The 19,603-nt window shown below is 43.6% G+C and overlaps 1 protein-coding gene across 6 annotated transcripts in view; it reads left to right on the forward strand.

Moving 5' to 3' along the window:
- The window catches only part of DOT1L (DOT1 like histone lysine methyltransferase), a 105,845-nt gene that overhangs the window by 62,166 nt on the left and 24,076 nt on the right, over window positions 1-19,603 (forward strand). For 5 of the 6 annotated variants that reach the window (XR_015695222.1, XM_087703006.1, XM_087703036.1 and 2 more), the window contains 6 exons: window positions 1,461-1,945; window positions 5,112-5,235; window positions 8,613-8,759; window positions 11,927-12,056; window positions 12,807-13,432; window positions 18,521-18,726. Coding sequence is in view for 5 of the 6 variants with exons in the window: in XM_087703006.1 (XP_087559132.1) it covers window positions 1,461-1,945; window positions 5,112-5,235; window positions 8,613-8,759; window positions 11,927-12,056; window positions 12,807-13,432; window positions 18,521-18,726 (1,718 nt within the window). In the remaining variant the exon portion in view is untranslated. The remainder of the gene's footprint in view (window positions 1-1,460; window positions 1,946-5,111; window positions 5,236-8,612; window positions 8,760-11,926; window positions 12,057-12,806; window positions 13,433-18,520; window positions 18,727-19,603) is intronic. The other variant, XM_087703014.1, reaches the window with a different exon arrangement.

The following is a 19,603-nucleotide window of genomic DNA, read 5'->3' on the forward strand; positions in this document are numbered from 1 at the left end:
ACCCACGATCGCTCGCGTGGCTGCATTCTGGACCAGCTGAAGTCGCCGAATACTCTTCAAGGGCAGCCCCATGTAGAGCACATTGCAGTATTCCAGCCGAGAGGTCACAAGGGCACAAGCTTGCTTCCACAGTATGGTTTACTTTCCTAAATGGAAGAAAGTGGGGCAGGGTTTGTTGGGTTCTTAAAAGAGTCAAAGGAACTTCAGCCTTGAAAAATGTGAAGGGACAGTTATTCCTAAAATATAATAATCTCAAAGGTGCTTTTAAAAAGCCAACTGAACTTTATTGGGTTTTTTCTTAAAAACATTTCTTTTTCTTATCCAAGAGGTTTCTTTGGTTCTGACTGAATGATGGGGAATAGAAGGATTTATATTCTTTGCAGTCATCTCTGCTCGTTAGTACTCTGAAGGCTAGTCTTTCTATTCCTCACCATTCAGTCAGAACTGAAGAAGCTTCTTGGATGAGAAGCGAAATGCTTTCAAGAAAAAAAACAACAAGAAGAAAGTCCTATTCCCAAGTCCTTTTGGAAAAGCCCCTTTGGGGCAACCATGACCTGGATGGTTGAGAATTTCCATAGACACATAACGATAATAACCTTTAATGATGTTTGTCAGGGTAATGATGATTTAATAACTGACCAGCTGCTTTAAGGCTGTAAACTGAGATGATGACATGAGGATGAGTCAGCAGGGTTACTGCCACTTTAAGAAGCTATATATATAAGGGAGGCTATGTGAGGGCGTCTTTCTCTCTCTCTCTCTCCTTCTGTATCTCTCTCCTCATATTCTATCTCCATTGTAGTTCTTGTGTAGAGTTGAAGATTGATTGATTGCTAACACATGTATGTACTGTATTTTTTGAAGTATAAGACGCACCTTTCCCCCCCGCCTAAAAGAACATGGAAATGTTGGTGCATCTTATACACTGAATACAGTCATTTTTGGCCTCCCAAAGCCCTGCCTCTGCATCCCATTTTTCCGAAAAATGGGCCGTTTTTTGCAAAAACAGAGGTGTTTTTGCCTTCCCCCAGCCCCCAGAAGCACTCTGCAGGCTTCAGCAGGACTGGGGGAAAGGTGAAAATGCCCTTGTTTATGCACAAAATGGCCCGTTTTTCACAAAAACGGGGGTGTTTTTGTCTTCCCACCAGCCCTGCTGAAGCCTGCAGAGTGCTTCTGAGGGCCGGGGAGGACAAAAACTTTTTTTCTTACTTACTTCTTCGAAATCTTGGTGCGTCTTATACACTGGTACTTCTTATAGTCCAAAAAATATGGGTATGTATGTATGTATGTATGTATGTATGTATGTATGTATGTATGTATGTATGTATGTATCTTGTATATTAACCACTGTTTGAAAGAAACAACCTCTGTGTACTGTATTTTGCTCCTGGGTTGTCTCAAAATAGTAGTCACGTTGTGCGCACTCTGACAATGTTCTTCTTTCTCCTATCATTTTAAAGATCAGCATTGTGGAGCTTGAGAAAAGCCAAAGGCAGCAGGAACTCCTGCAGCTGAAATCCTACATGCCCTCTGACGAATCGCTGCCAGCCCAGCCACGCCACAAAAACCACCTGAACCGGGAGGCAGAGCCTGACCACAACACGCTTCACTTGGAGCTAGAGTGCCCCAAGTTCCCCGTGCCCCAGGTCAATGGCATGAGTCCCGAACTGTCCATAAATGGCCATGCCACACCTTATGAAATTCATAATGCACTCAGCCGACCAGCTTCTAAGCAGACGACTCCTCAATATCCACCTGCCCACGTGGACCAAGACATCATTCCGTGCACCCCGATCCATAGCTGCAGACAGAAGCTGGACAAAGGCTCAAACTTATCCCTGCCAGATTATACCAGGTTTTCTCCAGCTAAGATCGCCCTCCGGAGGCACTTGAACCAAGACCACATAGGCAGCGGGAAAACAGCACCCAGTGAGAACCATCAGAGGTGAGGATCAGAGTGGTTAGGTCATGTGTCGTCGTCGTCGTCCCCCGCCCCCCACCCCCACTTTGGTGGTAACCTTGGGGGAATTATCACTGGAGGTAGTCCTTGACTTACAACCACAATTGAGGCCAGAATTTCTGTTGCCAAGCGAAACAGTCATTAGGCGAATTTTGCCCCACTTTATGACCTTTCTTGTCACAGTAGTTAAGTGAATCACGGCAGTTGTTAAGTTGGTAACATGATTGCTAAGTGGCTTTCCCCACTATCTGCTTGTCAGAAGGTTGCAAAAGGGGATCACATGACCCCAGGACACTGCAACGGTCATAAATATGAGCCCGTTTCCAAGCGGCTGAATTTTAATCATGTGACCATGGGGATGCAGCAGTGGTTGTAAGTGTGAAAAACAGTCATTAGTCGCTTTTTCAGTTCTGTTGTGACTTCGAACGATTACTAAATGAACTATTGTAAGTCAAGGATTTCCTGTACATCCTGGTTGGAATGACAATTTGCCTAGAAGATCCATGAAAAAGGGAACATACTGCTCTCTCTAATTCTGGTATTGCCAACTAGGAACCAACTGAAGCTTTGAGGGTATACAGATTTGTATCTTCAATGTTTCAATTCAGTTTGTTCCAACAATCTTCCCTGGTTCAGTCACTTTCGAGGAGACTTGGAAAATATCTGTTGGGTTCTTGATGCTCTCTGAGGTTTGATTGTTTTCCTGAAGACATTTTGTCACCAGGATAGGTAAGATCTATGCAAGGAAAAGTGAAGCATGCTAGTTGTTAATATATAGTAGATAGCTCTGCCAGTCTTGGTTAGAATAAGGTTTCTTCTTTGAAAGTTCCTGGACTAATATATTATTTCTTCCCTGATTGTTTATCTGTGTTCTGGCCTAGGCTTTCCCAAAAGCACAAAGCTGACTCCTCCTCCCGATAAAACCCCTGTTATTTAGTTTAAAGTGAATTCCTCTCCAGCAAAGTCCAGGCCAACAATCAAGAGATTTCACAACTACAGACCTTTACCGGGCAGGAGAGCTGCCAAGCCAATATCTTCCAAACGCCACACTGCAGCAGACAATTGCTCGGCAAGAAGCCAGGAGCAGATCTTCAGCCTAATGAATTGAAATAATTGTCTCCTGCAAACTCCCCTCCCCTTTCGCTCCTCTTTATTCCCTATGGGAGAGGCCATTCACTGACCACCTGTGCCTTTACTCCTCAGTCAGCCCTTGTTCCTTAGCTGTCCCCTTCTCCTGTCAGCTCTGCGCATGAGCACACTGGGAACAGGCTCCAGCTGTTCTGCCCAACTGATGTCTGGATAACTGTCAGACGGCCCTGGCCCCATCTCTGCCTCTGTTGCAGAGCCCTCGTCAGAGCCTTCCCCAGACTCCAGGACTGGCACATGTTCCTCCCCAACCTCCTCACTGTCTGAATATGCTGCCAGTTCCATTGGCAGGGCACAACAATCTGGTGTTGTTTCCCACTTATTAGGTTGTCAGTTGCTAGGAAGGAGGTGGGGGATTTGGTTCGTTCCTTAAGCTTTGGTTATGTTTTTTCAGTGGTGTGTATATATCATTTATATGTTTGTTAATGGCCGATTTGTCGGAATGCCAAGTTTCAAAGAATTCCCTAGCATTTTTGAATTTATCTTGATATAAAATGCCAGCAGTTCCTCAGTTGAAACTGACAGAGAAATTTGTCTCTGTGTTAAGAGATTGTGGAATTTTCATATCGCCATTTGATGTCAATGGATGGATTCTGCCAATTTTCTACCTGTCTTTCATGGATAGAGATAGGTGCATTGCTCTATATAAAGAACCAGTAAACTTTGCTTTCCCATGCAGTGATCATGTTCGTGGTACTGACACATCTGCAGAAAAACAACCAAAGCAGGATAAAAATAAATAACTAAGCCCAGAAAAAGCAAGATTCTGCCTTTATTAGTTTATAAGTAACTCAAGGCAGTGAACATACTACTTCCCCCTCCTATTTTCCCCACAATAACAACCCCATGAGTTGAGTTGGGCTGAGAGAAAGAGAGACAGTGACCGGTCCATGGTCACCCAGCTGGCTTTCCTGGCTTAAGGCGAAACCAGAACTCACAGTCTCCTGGTTTCTAAGCCAGCATTTTAACCATTTCACCAAACTGGCTCTCTCAATACTACAACCATGAACCATATATATATTCTCTAGGACTGGAAGTTGCCTTTGGGTTAACAGTGGCACTCTGGATAGCCATGGAGAATGTATACTCTGTTTGTGGGTGCTACCTTTAGTTGAATCCTGAATGGCTAAACTCTGAAAGTATCTGGGAAGTTGGCATGCTGAAAATCAGAGCACTTATCCTCCAGGCTCATTTTTTTTTATCAAGAATGCTTCTTTGTTTAGAGGAAAGCTGTATCTTTCAGTCAACAGAAGAATCAGAAAGCATTCTGTGGATGGAAGAGAAAGAGAAAAGAGATAGCGGTCTTCGAAACTACATCCCCCCCCCCCAATCTCTTTCTTAGCAGCCATTTTGTGCGTAGATAACAGTTGGTCTGGGATGGAGCCTGCAATGTCTTTTCAGTTTTCAAAGGGCATAATAATTCTGTCTAATGCATCAAATATTGTCTAACAAACCACTTCTTCCCTTAGAAATCCACTAAGCTGTTAAGATGTAAAAGGCCAGCCTTTTTGAAGAGAACCAAGCTATCAGAAACTGTCAGAGTTTGTTGCAAAAAAAATCAAATCCAGAAAGCATACACACATAACTGATTCAGCTGGATTCATTAACTTCTTCATATACATAATAACAGATGAATAAATGTACAATACCAATAGTAGATTGATTCAACGTGGTAGAAGTTACAAGCAGAACACAAGCAGGAGAGAAAGAGTCAGTTTTATTTCAGAATTCAGAGCAGACAGGATCAGTCTTGTTTCAGTTTCAATTCTCAGCACAGACTCAGACCTGTTTAAGCTCCCATTGGCTGACTTAGCTGCCATGCCTATTCATTGGCTGACCTTGTTACCATGTCTCTCCCAGTCATGAATATCCTAACAGAAATCTTTCTTTCTGACACATGGAAGAGGGGCTTCCTCTGCATTTGTTTCTCGCTATAGGATGCAAAAATCTTTCTTTTTAACGAAGCAGAAACGTTCAAAAACCTGTGCTTTTTTTAATGTTTCAGGGCTGAACATTTAAAAGAAAATGGCCTTACGTTTCCAAGCCCTTCAGTATCAAACGGCATGAAGATGAGCCCTCTGGAAGCTCGGCCCTCTTCCCCAGCAGCCTTCCCAGCTGGGAATGAGAAGGTAAGGAATTTTTGGACGATGCCTCAGAACAATCTCGGGCCAGTTCTTGTACCGAGCAGCAGCGACTGTGTGGGAACTCTTGGTGTAAATGGAGAGTATGCTAAGGGTTGAAAATTAATATCACTTAGGGGGTGCAGAAAAAAATCGCTGAGTAGAAAAACCAAATACAGGTAGTCTTCGATTTATGACCAATTGCTTAGGACCATTTATTTAAAGTTAGAATGGACTTCCAAAAAGCCCATTCTACGACCCCGTTCCATAGTTCTGACAGCCCCTTTGCCACAGTCACATGAATGCACGTCAGACCTTCGGCTTGTATTTATGGCTTTTGCAATATCCCACAGACCCGTAACTGTGTTTTTCACAAAAACGTTCCATAAAGAATAATGGATTTGCTTTACGACCACTGCATTTGCTTAATGACTGTCATAAGGATCAGTCACCACCATCGTGACTTACAACCAATGAGCAGGTTCCATTACAGTTGTAAGTTGAGATTACCTGTAGCATTTTGAACCAACACAAATACAGTTACTTCTGTACTTATCCATAACACTCAATTAGAAATAAATCAGATTATGAACAGTGCATTGATGCAAGTACTATAACAATTTGCTGTTGTAGTAAATAAACCAGTATTGGAAGGCGTAGCAATCAAAACGGAGAAACCTTGAGTCACGTCTTGACCTGAGATTATGATAACATTAATCTCAACTAAAATTTTGTAATTATGATTTAATTTTATTAATTTCAGGTTTAGATACAATGTGGGACCAAATGAACTGTGCGCAGCAAGCACACTATTAGTTTATTAAGTTTATGATACTTTGTTAAACCAGGATTACTGATAGAGTTGTGTGCAAGTCTGATCGGTATTTTTTCCAGCCAAAATGAGATGGAGAAAAAAAACATTGTTGTACTGCTGGACTTAAAAAAAACCTCAGGTTAAAGTCCCAATATTTAAAATTCCTAGTGTGAAATACATTTGTCTGCTGCTTAATCATGTTTTACGAACCTACACAATGCCTATTCTTGAGGTGTGGAAGAGGAAGAGAATATGTCTTGTTTTGCATCTCCTTCAAATTTAAATGGGCTTCATAACCGAGCACCAAATTGTAATCAGGCTTGATTAAAAAATGAGGCATAATTTGTTTGCAAATTAAAGTAAACATGATGGCGTAACTATTTAAATCAGATGCACTGTTGTAGAAACAGGTGCAGATAAATTCATGAACTCCAAAGCACAGCTGTGTGATGGGCAGTGTGTAGTTCCCATCCCTTCCCTTCCATGGTTTCCTTTTATTTAGGAACCAATTCCTCCATTAGTTGATGAATTATAACTCCCAGCATTCTTCACTTGCTTGCTATAACATGTGATAGTGTTTGGGCTATAAGTTCACCATTCTAGAATAATTTATTTGTTTGTTGAATTTATATGCCACCTATCTTGCTATCAAGTGACTGTGTGATTACAACATGAAATTAATATTTTCTTGACCATAATTCACATAATGGAAATCTGAATTCCCTTAAAACTAAGTTTGCCATTCCATTGTAGGGTCTGATTATGTAGGCAATCATACATAGACCTAAAAGAATTGCTGTTTTCTAACTTTAATCGCTTCTTTGTTTTGGACTATAATTTTGTCCTCTCATGCTTTCTCATTGCTTGGCAAATCTTCTGTTTGCATTTTTAAAATGCATGCTATATCCTATTAGAGTTTTGCAAATTATTTTTTGTAATAGTGTAAAGATTACAGGATTCTCAAGAATCCTTTTTTGTAAGTTACTTACAAAATAACTTACCCATTTTTTAAAATTGCAAACTGCACCACAATATTCCTAAAAGTCCAGATAGAAGAGTTGGCCTTTTTTTCGGTTCCACCACAAAACCGCGGTAGACGAAAGCACGCTCGACGAAAGCGCGTACGTGATATCATCACAGCGCGATGAAAACAGCACGCTGTGAGCGGTAAAGTTAAAATTAACGCGTAAATCTAAACCTAACCCCCCCAAACCTAACCCTAAACCTAACCCTTAACCTAACCCTAAACCTAACCCTAAACCTAACCCTTAACCTAATGCTAACCTAACCCTAACCTAACCCTAACGCTTAACGTAACCCTAAACCTAACCCTTAACCTAACCCTAACCCTTACCTTTACGTGAATCGGCTTGTTTTAAAAGCGCTTTTTAAAGCGCCCTTTTTTCTCCGCGGTCGTATTTGTCGCGCTGCTGATGACGTCAGGTACGCGCTTTAATCGGGCGCGCTTTAATGGACTGCGGTTTTGTCGTGCCACGTTTTTTTCAGGCTTGCACAAAAAAACCAAAAACTAGTTGGACTACTTTAAAAAGCAGAAAAGGGGTGCTGTGCTTGTGTCTGCAGAAGGAGCAAATCCTTTTCAAAGAGACATGCAGTCCTCAACCTGCAACAGTTAGTTTAGTGACTTTTCGTGACCTTCTGACAAGCAAAGGCCATGGGGAAGTCAGATTCACTTCACAACCAGTTTACTAACTTATCAGCTGCAGTGATTCACTTAACAACCGAGGCAATAAAGTTCGTAAAATGGGGAAAAACTCACTTAATAAATCTCTCACATAACAGTAGAACGTTTGGCCTCAGTTGTGGTCATAAGCCGAGGGCTACCTGTATTTATATCCTGTATGTACACATATACAAACCTTATGGCTAATGTAACCAGGGAAAGTAGAGAGTATTCCTCAGACTTACATTCTTGCTCTTTGTGTCCTGATCAAAGCTAAAATAGTATTCTGCGCTGTATATGCGTTGTTATTATTATTATTCAATTGGCAATCAATAATAGCTTGCTCAGACTTTCACAGCCTGGAGAGTCGTTAGAACTGCAATTCCCAGTTGGCATAAACCAATGGGTTGTGATCCCAACTGAAGGGCATAAGTTTAGAGAAAAGACGAACCATCTATTGTGCAGTATGACTTAGTTGTAAATTTACTATATATACTTTGCCATAGTGACACAAGGTTATGGAAATATTTCCTCATGCACCATAGCAATCCCAAACACAGCTGCTAAGTATAAATACTTGGCGCGGTAAGTGTTTTTAGTTGGGCGAGCGACACCATTGCGGTTATGTTTCCCTATTAGATCATTAAATAAAACATGAACTGTTTGTGTGGTATGTGTCTGTGTGTGTCTATGTTGGCTGGCTGAGGCAATTGACCTTGTCTGCATCTGTAAGAAAGTTTTTTGTTTATTTGTTTGACGGGTGGGGGAAATGCTTGCAATTCTTCAGGACGCCTCCTTGCACCAAGTACTCTGGCCGACAGCCACGGCCCAGAAGCTCTGGCTGATGATGCAAGCTGCATTTTTGGCTTTGTCTGCTTTGTGTGTTTGCAGGCTTTGCGCGAGAGGACGTCTGCGAATAATGGGGAGACCATCACCAGCCTTCCCATCAGTATCCCCCTCAGCACAGTGCAGCCCAATAAACTCCCTGTTAGTATTCCTTTGGCCAGCGTAGTCCTTCCTAGCCGTGTTGAGAAGGTGGTGAGTAGGGGTACTTTGTTTTCCCCCATAGTCCTTGCCGTAAAGACAGTTGTGCATATTACAATGAATTTAATAGCATTATTTAAGTGCGGTGCAAGGTAAGGGAGCATGCTTCCCTCGGGTACTTTATTTATCTATTTATCTTTATCCCACTTTTATTATTTGTACAAATAACCCAAGGCAGCAAATATACCTAATATTGCTTTCCCCTCCTATTTTCCCCGCAACAATTTCGTGTGGTGGGTTGGGGCTCAGAGAGAACGACTGGCCCAAAGTCACCCAGCCTCTCTCATCCCTAAGGCAGAACTACAACTCACAGTCTCCCAGTTTCTAGATCGGTGCCTTAATCACTAGACCAGGGGTCGGCAACCTTAAACACTCAAAGAGCCACAAAGGTCGTAACTGGAAGCCCCCCATTCAATTCTGGAGCCGGTCGGAAGTCCAGTTCCCCCACCATAGAGTCTCCTCCTACTGCAGCATCCTTTTTCCTCTACCTGTCCTAACCGAAAGCCCTATCCATTGTGGAGCCAACTGGCGACAGAGAGCCGCAGCAGAGGGATGAAAGAGCCACATGCAGCTCCAGAGCCGCGGGTTGCCGACCCCTGCACTAGACCATATGGTTCTATTTCTTGTTGCTGCTTAACAGAACTTACTAAACCACTTCAAAAATCTTTTTAAGTTGATATGTGATAACTGATTCCTAAGAAATTACACCTTTTTTCTTTTTTTAAAAATCATTCTCATATTTTTCATTTATCCAATATATTTATTTGCTTTCTATACATGTGCTATAAGAGGAAGTGGTTAAATCTGTGTCCAGCGCTTAAGCTACTTTGAGCAGTTTTGTTCTAGCTTCTGATTTTGTTGTTGAAGTTGTCAAGCTGTAACTATTTGAATAAAGTAACTATTTACATCAGGGATGAGATGGCCCAGTGGCTAAGACGCTGAGCTTGTCGATGAGAAAGGTCAACAGTTCGGTGGTTCAAATCCCTAGTGCTGCATAATGGGGTGAGCTCCCATTACTTGTCCCAACTTCTGCCAACCTAGCAGTTAGCAAGCATGTAAAAATGCAAGTAGAAAAATAGGAACCACCTTTGACAGGAAGGTAACAGCATTCAGTGTTTAGTCATGCCAATCACATGACCACGGAGACGTCTTTGGACAGCGCTGTCTCTTCGGCTTTGAAACGGAGATGAGCACCACCACCACTAGAGTTGGGAACGACTAGCACATATATGCGAGGGGAACCTAACTGAATAAAGGCTAGTTTAAATACTTGATGCGTGAATCAGAATATAACCTTATGGGTGATATGGATTGTGTAGACTATTGTCTTTCCTAGATAAAACAGCTGTAGCTGAATGACTAAGCACAAATTTTGCATACAGGACATCCCAGGTTCAGTCCTGACTTCAATGACTAGGATGAGGATAGGCAATCCTTTAACGGCTCTGGATTGCACTTAAAATTTTTTAAAGAATGAGGGCAGAAGTGCATGGAACAATGCTTTATAGTGAGCACACCCTGATATTTCCATGTTTTTTCCAAAGTTTGGATGCGTTCTTTTGCTTCTTAAATTATGTAATTGCTATTAAGGGCTGACACTCTAGCGCAGGGGTGTCAAACTCAAGGCCCATGGGCCAGATCCAGCTTGCGGGGTACTTAGATCTGTCCCACGGGGCCACCCTGAAAACAGTGAAGGACTGGCCTGTGGTGATTCTGCCAGTGAAAGCGGTCTCCCAAGCTCCATTTTCAGCTGCCACAGCCTCCCGCAACCCTCTGCCAATGAAAACGGAGCTCCGTTTTCACTGCAAACGGTTGCAGGAGGCCGTGGCAGCCAAAAACAGAGCTTGGGAGACCATTTTTGCTGGCAGAGCACTCAGGCCACCACAGGCACCCCCAACACGAGGGATATCAACCTGGCCATGTCCATGCTGCCCCCCCCCCCCGCCCCTGAGATCAAACACAACCTTGAGGCGGCCCTCAATGAAATCGACTTTGAAGCCCCTGCTCTAGCATTTATTTGTGCGCAGCCTCAGTATGATGGGCAGCCATGCCATTAGTTTGTGGCCCTCATAGTTAGAGGGTCTCTTGAGGGCTTTGAAAAAAGATGTGACCATATATAATCCAGGGGCTAGAATGTTAGGTCATGGGTGATGGGCAGAGAATGACTGCTAAGCAGAGTAGACAACTGGGATGGATGAATAGTTTGACAGGGTTTAAAACTGCTGCTATTATCTGCAGAGAGAAACGGGTCCTCCTGGAAAAACAGATGTCTGAATGAAACTATGTTTTACTTTCTTTCTGACTACTACTTACCAGCAGCCTATAACCTTACACAAGCGAAGTACCGTATATACTCGAGTATAGGCCGACCCGAATATAAGCCGAGGCACCTAATTTTACCACAAAAAAACTGGAAAAGTTATTGACTCGAGTATAAGCCTAGGGTGGGAAATGCAGCAGCTACCGATAAATTTCAAAAATAAAAATAGATACCAATAATGCCATTGCCCATTGAATAATATATACAGCCTGCCTGTGCCCATTAAATATACAGTAGCCATTGTAAAAATTTGCTCTGCATAACAAATTATTATCACACAATACCGGTGTATTCAATGAAATACTTCACTCACCTCATGATGCTGATGTCCCGCTGTGATGATGATGTCCCGCCTCCTATGACACACGGCACAGTGATTCCTATCATTGGATCACTGTACCAGAGGAGGTGGGACATCGCTATGTGGCTGCTTGCCATAACAAGGAGGAGGTGGGACATCGTTGCAAAGCGGCAGGAGGGGGAGGAAGGGGAATCGTAAGATAGCCCTGCATTACATTAGAACGTGAGGAGGGGGGATGGTGCGGTGCACGCTGCGCGGCAAACTGACACAGAGGGAGGGAAAATTCACAGGGGCGCTGGGCCATTCACGAGCGTCACCCAGCGGCATGGCCCCGCCCCTTTTTCTCCTCCATTTCGGGCAAATTTTTCACTGACTCGAATATAAGCCGAGGTGGCTTTTTTCAGCTCAAAAAGTGGGCTGAAAAACTAGGCTTATACTTGAGTATATACAGTAATTTTAAAAAGTTATTGTTTTAACCAAAGTTAATTTTATTATGCTTCCTTTTCCAACCGTCTCCTTTTTCTCCCTTTCTTCTTCCAGAGAAGCACACCTAGCCCTGTCCATCAGAACCGCGATTCCTTTTCAACACTTGAAAAACAATTTGGTGCTAGTTCTCACAACAGCATTAGCACTGCTGCTGGTAACAAGCCACTGACCTTGGCTACCTCAGGTGAGCTCCTTCCTTCCCCACTGCTGCTTTCCAGCTTCCAGTAGGAGGGTTTGAGAAGGCTGGAGGGATCAAGGGATCCACTTTGGAGAGAATGTCTCATATTCATTGTAAGTAGCTTGAAGAAAGCTATTTCTCCAGGATTTAGCCTCTAATGACCCTCTAATGCCAGGAATATCTGTAAAGGACCTTTGTTGAAGATCTTAATGTACAGAGCAACATATATGCATTTATTTTATTCATTATTTTTTATGCCCCCCAACTCCTTTATAAGATAACTCATATGCACAGTTTTAATTTTTTTTAATTTGCATACTTTAATTTTTTAAGTTGCATAGTTTTAAAATTTTAACTGCTTTTCTATTTTATCTTTTCTACGATTTGTAAGCTGCCCAAAGTTGCTTTATTGGAGAGATGGGCAGCATATATATTTATTAAATAAACATAAATGTTAAGATTGGCTAAAACAATTAACCTACTTCCCCTGATGTGAGCCGCGGTGGTGCAGTGGTTAGAGCACAGTACTGCAGGCTACTTCTGCTGACTGCAATTTGCCAGTTCAGATCTCTCCAGGCTTAAGGTTGACTCAGCCTTCCATTCTTCCGAGGGGGGGGTAAAATGAGGACCCAGATCGTTATGGACAACATGCTGACTTTGGAAAACCGTTTTGAGAGGGCTATAAAGCCCGGTAAGGTGGTATATAATTCTAAGTGCTGTTGCTATATCTAATTTTCTTCATTCCTCATTACCCAGGTTTTTCTTACATGTCTGGCTCTGCACCAGTTGGCGGGATTGTTTCAAATAGCCCCGGCCCATTGAACCCAGCTTCTGACAGTGTAGCTATGGAGGAAGTATCCAGTTCGGGAAGCTTGTTCAACTCCACAGGGTCTCGAAGCTCTACTCCACAGCATCCTTCCTTGCTTACGTCGTCCTCACGGAATTCTGGACAAAACTCGCCTGCACACCAGCATTCCGCGAGCCCTAGGTTGAATGGCATCTCCCAGAGCTTGGGAGGGGTACTGCAGTACATAGACACTCAAAAAATGTTTGCTGAAAACGCCAGAGGAGATCCTACCTCCGACCCCGCCTTTTCTGACCCCGAGAGCGAGAGCAAACGAAGGATCATCTTCACCATCTCCCCCGCCACAGGAACTCTCAAACATTCTCCATCAAATAAGCACAGCCCCCTCACCGCAAGCATCCGGATGGATTGTGGCCAAGCATACATGCAAGATGGGAAGAAGCGTGGCCGGAGGAAGCGGTCCTCCACAGGAACGCCGAGTGTGAACTCCGGGGTGTCACCCAAACGCAAATCATTGCCCCCAATGGCTGGGCTCTTTGCTCAGCCTTCTGGATCTCCCCTTAACATCAACTCCATGGTGAGAATCTAGGTTTGAGCTCTGCAGTTTTAAGGCCAGATCATTTTGCCCACCGGAAATAAGGGAGAGGCCTTAACGGGGATGATGACCAAGGGCAAAAAATAATTTTGAAGATGGATGTTAGCTTATTCACCGATTCTTTTTGTTAATAGAAGATCCTAGGTTTTTTTTTTTTTTTTTACAGCCTGACCCCTCCAGAGCTCCATTTCAGTCACGGAAGGCTCAGAAATCCTCTTTACGGGACCACCGAGTCTCTTCTTCTCATTGGAATCTCCAGTGATGGAGCACTCACAACTTCACACTTCACATTAACCTGTGGTGTTTATTTAATGTAAAAAAGGTGTAGAGACACTGGAAAGAGTGCAGAGAAGAGCAACAAAGATGATTAGGGGATTGGAGGCTAAAACATATGAAGAACAGTTGCAGGAACTGGGTATATCTAGTTTAATGAAAAGAAGGACTAGGGGAGACATGATAGCAGTGTTCCAATATCTCAGGGGTTTCCACAAAGAAGAGGGAATCAAGCTATTTTCCAAAGCACCAGAAGGCAGAACAAGAAGCAATGGATGGAAACTAATCAAGGAGAGAAGCAACTTAGAACTAAGGAGAAAATTCCCCACAGTTAAAACAATTAACCAGTGGAACTGCTTGCCTCCAGAAGTTGTGAATGCTCCAACACTGGAAGTTTTTAAGAAGGTGTTGGATAACCATTTGTCTGAAGTGGTGTAGGTTTTCCTGCCTAGGCAGGGGGTTGGACTAGAAGACCTCTAAGGTTCCTTCCAACTGTTATTCTATTCTATTCTAAATCCAAGTATCAGTCAGCCCATTGTTTTATTTGAGCAATGATTACAAAATTATATGAAAACATAATTAAAAACAATTTTCAAACTTGCATAAGCTGAATCCCTTGGGACTGTCTGACTTCAAACCTGCTTCATCCCCAGAAGAGTGTTTATCATGGGAAATGATGCTTGATAAACACATGCGGGCGAGCCCTTACAGGGTAGAGCTGAGGAAATTGTTCAGTTTCTGTCGGACAAAGTCGCTCGGATTCGGACAGACCTGGACTCCACTTGGACAGTACCAGCCGAGATGCCGGGGGAGGGCCTTGATCGGATTTCTTGGAGCGAGTTTCAACTTGTCGCTCCTGAGGAAGTGGACAAGGCCATGGGAGCGGTGAGTGCCTCCACCTGTTTACTGGACTCGTGTCCCTCCTGGCTGGTCTCGACCAGCAGGGAGGTGACACGTGGCTGGCTCCAGAGGATTGTTAACACCTCTCTTCAGGAGGGATCCTTCCCGCACCCTCTAAAGGATGCGGTGGTGAGACCCCTCCTTAAGAAACCTTCCCTGGATCCAGCCATTCTTAATAACTATGGTCCAGTCTCCAACCTCGCTTTTGTAGGGAAGGTTGTTGAGAAGGTGGTGGCCTTTCAACTCCGACGGACCTTGGATGAAGCAGATTATCTGGATCCCTTTCAGTCGGGTTTCAGGCCTGGTTACTGCACCGAAACTGCTTTGGTCGCGCTGACCGATGATCTCTGGCGGGCCAGGGATAGAGGAGATTCCTCTATCCTAGTGCTTCTTGACCTCTCAGCAGCCTTCGATACCATCGACCATGGTATCCTTCTGCGACGGTTACGGGAGGTGGGAGTGGGAGGCACCATCTTATGGTGGTTCTCCTCCTACCTCTCGGACAGGTCGCAGTCGGTGTTGGTTGGAGGACAGAGATCGACCCCTAGGCCCCTCAAATATGGGGTGCCGCAGGGTTCGGTCCTGTCCCCCCTCCTATTTAATATCTACATGAAGCCGCTGGGTGAGATCATATGCCAGCACAGGATCAAATATCATCAATATGCGGACGATACTCAATTGTATCTGTCCGCTCCGTGCCAACTCAGCGAAGCAGTGGAAGTGATGTGCCAGTGCCTGGAGGCTGTCAGGGTCTGGATGGGAGCGAACAAGCTTGCACTCAATCCAGACAAGACCGAGTGGCTATTGATGCTGCCTCCCAAGGATTGTCCTGACATTCCATCTCTTAGCCTTAGTGAAATTATACACCCCTCAGAGAGGGTCCGCAATCTGGGTGTTCTCCTGGAGCCGCAGCTGACGTAAGAACACCATCTGTCAGCCGTGACCAGGGGGGCTTTTGCCCAGGTTCGCCTGGTGCACCAGGCTGTGACCCTACCTGGACCGGGAGGCACTTCAAATGGTCACTCATGCCCTCGTCACCTCAAGACTGGATTACATGGGGCTGCCCCTGAAGAGTGTTCGAAGACTACAGTTGGTCCAGAATGCAGCCGCATGAGCGATACTAGGTATACCTAGATACACCCATGTTACACCCATCCTCCGCGAGCTGCACTGGCTCCCTATTGGTCTCCGAATGCGCTTCAAGGTGCTAGTTATTACTTTTAAAGCCCTACATGGTTTAGGACCTGGCTACCTGAGACACCGCCTCCTGCCACATACCTCCCAACGACCAACAAGATCTCACAGGTTGGGCCTCCTCCGAGTGCCGTCGGCCGGACAATGCCGGCTGGTGGCCCCTCGGGGAAGGGCCTTCTCTGTAGGTGCGCCGGCCTTGTAGAACAATCTACCCGTAGAGATCCGCACCCTTACCACTCTCCTGGCCTTCCGAAAAGCCACCAAAACCTGGCTGTTCCGGCAGGCCTGGGGCTGTTGATCAATGTCCAGCCCCACCTAGACAGAATGGATGTTGTGTAATTTTAATAACTGTATTTTTATTCTTAATTTTTTAATCGTTTTTATCTTGTCTCTGTAAGCCGCCCAGAGTCCTACGGGATTGGGCGGCATACAAATTTATTAAATTTCAAATTTCAAATAACCTACTCGGCTTAAGGTAAATTCCAATATAATTGGAAATTGTTTCCTGAATGATGGCCAATAGGATTTTTCATAGATCGGTGATCTTTTGGAAATTGCAGGTAGACCTCAACTTACAACAATTCATTTAGTGACCATTCAAAGTTAAAATGTCACTGAAAAAGGGACTTACAACCATTTTTTTCACACTTACAACTGTTGTGGTCTTTCCATGATCATGCGATAAAAATTCAGGTGCTTTGCAACTGATTCATGTTTATGACGGTTGCAGTGTCTTGGGGTCATGTGATCCCCTTTTGCAACCTTTTGACAAGCAAAGTCAATGGGAAAGTCAGAATCACTTAACAACCGGGTTACCGACTTATCAACTGCAGTGATTCAGTTAACAACGGTGGCAAGAAAGATTGTAAAATGGGGGCAAAACTCAACAAATGTCTCACTTAAGAACAGAAACTTTGGGCTCAATCATAAGTCGTAAGTCAAGGACTACCTGTATTTGAATAGCTGGATAAATAACATGTACCAAAGATAATTGTATAGTTCCTTTGTGAATCTGTTAATCAGGGAGCTATAAAAAGTTGGGAAAGTCTTGGTGATCTTATGGCCTTGTTTTGAACAATTTCCTTAGTGCTTCTAATTTAGTTTAGCTTACTTCATTGTCATTGCACATCGTACAATGAAGTTAAATGCCATCTTCAGTGTGTATTTTTATGTTTTTATAACTAAAAACACAAACACAATATATAATTGAAATTGAAAACAAGATATTGCATTAATATTGCACTATACCATAGAATTCAATATAGTTATTGCCCTGGGATATAAGCTGTTTATAATGTATTATTATTACTATTACTATAATATATATAATAATATAATAATCCCAGGCATTAATTTCTGCCATCCTAACTGAATGAAATTACCGTATTTTTCAGAGGATAAGACGCACCTTTTTCCCTTAAAAAAGAGGCTGAAAATCTGGGTGCATCTTATACACTGAATACAGCATTTTTTGCCTCCTGAAACTCTACCCCTTCACCAAAATGGTCGTGCAGAGCCTTTAGGAAGCTTATACAGTGCTCCTTGGGGCTGGGGAGGGCAACCCCCCCCCAGCCCCCAGGAACACACTATAAGCCTCCTAAAGGCTCTGCATGCCCTTTTTTTGATTCCCCCCAAAATGGGCCTGTTTTCGGAGGTCTGCAGAGTGCAAAAACCTTTTTTTTTTAATTTACCTCTTCAAAATCTTGATACGTCTTATACTACGGTGTGTCTTATACTCCAAAAAATATGGTAAATTGTTTTTCTGTAGATGTAGGAAAAGGCAAGGAATAGCGCTCACTTTCTCCTGTAGAGGGAGAGATGTGACAGGTTGGGATCTTTCTTGAGGTTTTATAATCTAAATAGGAAGGCCTTCTCAGCTGGGTTTGGCTTCTGTGGTACAAGTTCCCCATTTTTGACCTAAATCTTGGGCAAGTTATTCATCCCAGCTGGCATGGCACAGATTTCCCACCCTTCCCTAAAGAATTGTAAACAGTTGCAGTGTAAGGCAGGAGTGGGCAACTATGGCCTCTCAAGACCTGTGAACTTTAACTCCCAGAATTCCTGAGCTAGCTATACTGGTTCAGGAATTCTAGAAATTGTAGTCCATAAGTCATAAGGGGCCATAGTTGCCCATTCCTGGTCTATGGAACAATTTTGTTCAGATGAAGAAGAGGCTGGTTGCCAGGAGCCCTGGTGGCACAGTGGTTAGAATGCAGTATCGCAGACCAACTCACTGTTCATTGCCAGGAGTTTCATCCTGATGGGTTCAAAGTTGACTCAGCCTTCCATCCTTCCGAGGTGGGTAAAATGAGGACTCGGATTGTTGGGGGCAAGAGGCTGACTCTGTAAACCGCTTAGAGAGGGCTGCAAAGCACCATGAAGCGGTATATAAATCTAAGTTTTGTTGCAGTTGCCAACCACCTGGACCACAATTACAGGACTGTGAAATGCTATGACAGTTGTATGCGTGAAGAACACTTGTAACTCACTTTTTTCAGTCCTGTCATAACTTCAAATGGATGATCCTAAGTTGAGGACTACTTGTAATAACTTTCTACCTGAAAAGTAATGTTATTTCCTTTCTCTTCCCCAAAGCTGAGCAACGCTGTCTTTAAAAGCAAAATCCCTAGAAACACAGTTAAGCTCTTTCTTCCTTGTCTTTTTTCAAATCCTTAATGTTCTCTTTTTGTCTTCCCTCCTCAGGTCAGCAACATTAACCAGCCTTTAGAAATAACAGCCATTTCTTCCCCCGAAAACTCCCTGAAGAATTCTCCTGTTCCATATCAAGACAATGATCAGCCACCTGTGCTGAAAAAGGAGAAGCCTCTAATTCAGACCAATGGCATCCATTACTCTCCGCTAACCTCTGATGAAGAACAGAGTCTGGAGGATGACCATAACAGCACCAGGCGAGTAGCAGCAGGTGCAGTCCTTTTATGAGGGGCTGCCTCAAAGCAATGTATGGTCTCAAACCCCACAGCGTTTCCTTCCCCAACATTAAACCCGTGCTTAAGTTTGAAAATGCATTTTAAGTTACTTTACCATGTAATAAAGGGACCCGGTGGCTCAGTGCTAAGACGCTGAGCTTGTCGATCAGAAAGGTCAGCAGTTCAGCAGTTAGAATTCCTAGTGTAACGGAGTGAGCTCCCGTTACTTGTCCCAGATTCTGCCAACCTAGCAGTTCGAAAGCAGGTAAAAATGCAAGTAGAAAAATAGGGACCACCTTTGGTGGGAAGGAAACAGCATTCCGTGCATCTTTGGCGTTTAGTCGTGCCAGCCACATGACCACGGAGATGTCTTCGGACAGCGCTGTCTCTTTGGCTTTGAAACAGAGATGAGCACTGCCCCCTAGATTCGGAAATGACCAGCACATATGTGCGAGGGGAACTTTTACCTTTTTTAAGTAGTTTGCTTGTTGGAAGCCAAGGGACAGTCTCAAGTCATGATCACATGATGTCCTTGCTTAATGACAGTAGTGGGGGCTGGTATTGCTGTCACCATGTGATGTAACATCTCATCACACTTTACAATCACATCACTTAGCAATTCAATTTTCAGTTCCAGTTACCATTGTAATTTGAGGACTCCCTGTAATTATTGGTACCCCAACGCAATATTTTGTAACATACTGTTTTGAGGCAATAATTGCAGTCAAGTGCTTTCTGAAGCTCCAGTGGCAATGAGTTTTTTCTTTCTTTCTTTCTTTATATTTATTGGCTGCCCAACTCCAATTGTCTTAGATGAGGAAACTCCCAACTGTGAGTTGGAACTCTTTCTATGGATGTT

This window comes from Thamnophis sirtalis, unplaced genomic scaffold, assembly GCF_051295495.1.
Source record: "Thamnophis sirtalis isolate CommonGarterSnake01/CBP01778 unplaced genomic scaffold, rThaSir2_p1.2 scaffold_1, whole genome shotgun sequence".
In the NCBI taxonomy this organism is placed as follows: Eukaryota; Metazoa; Chordata; class Lepidosauria; order Squamata; family Natricidae; genus Thamnophis; species Thamnophis sirtalis.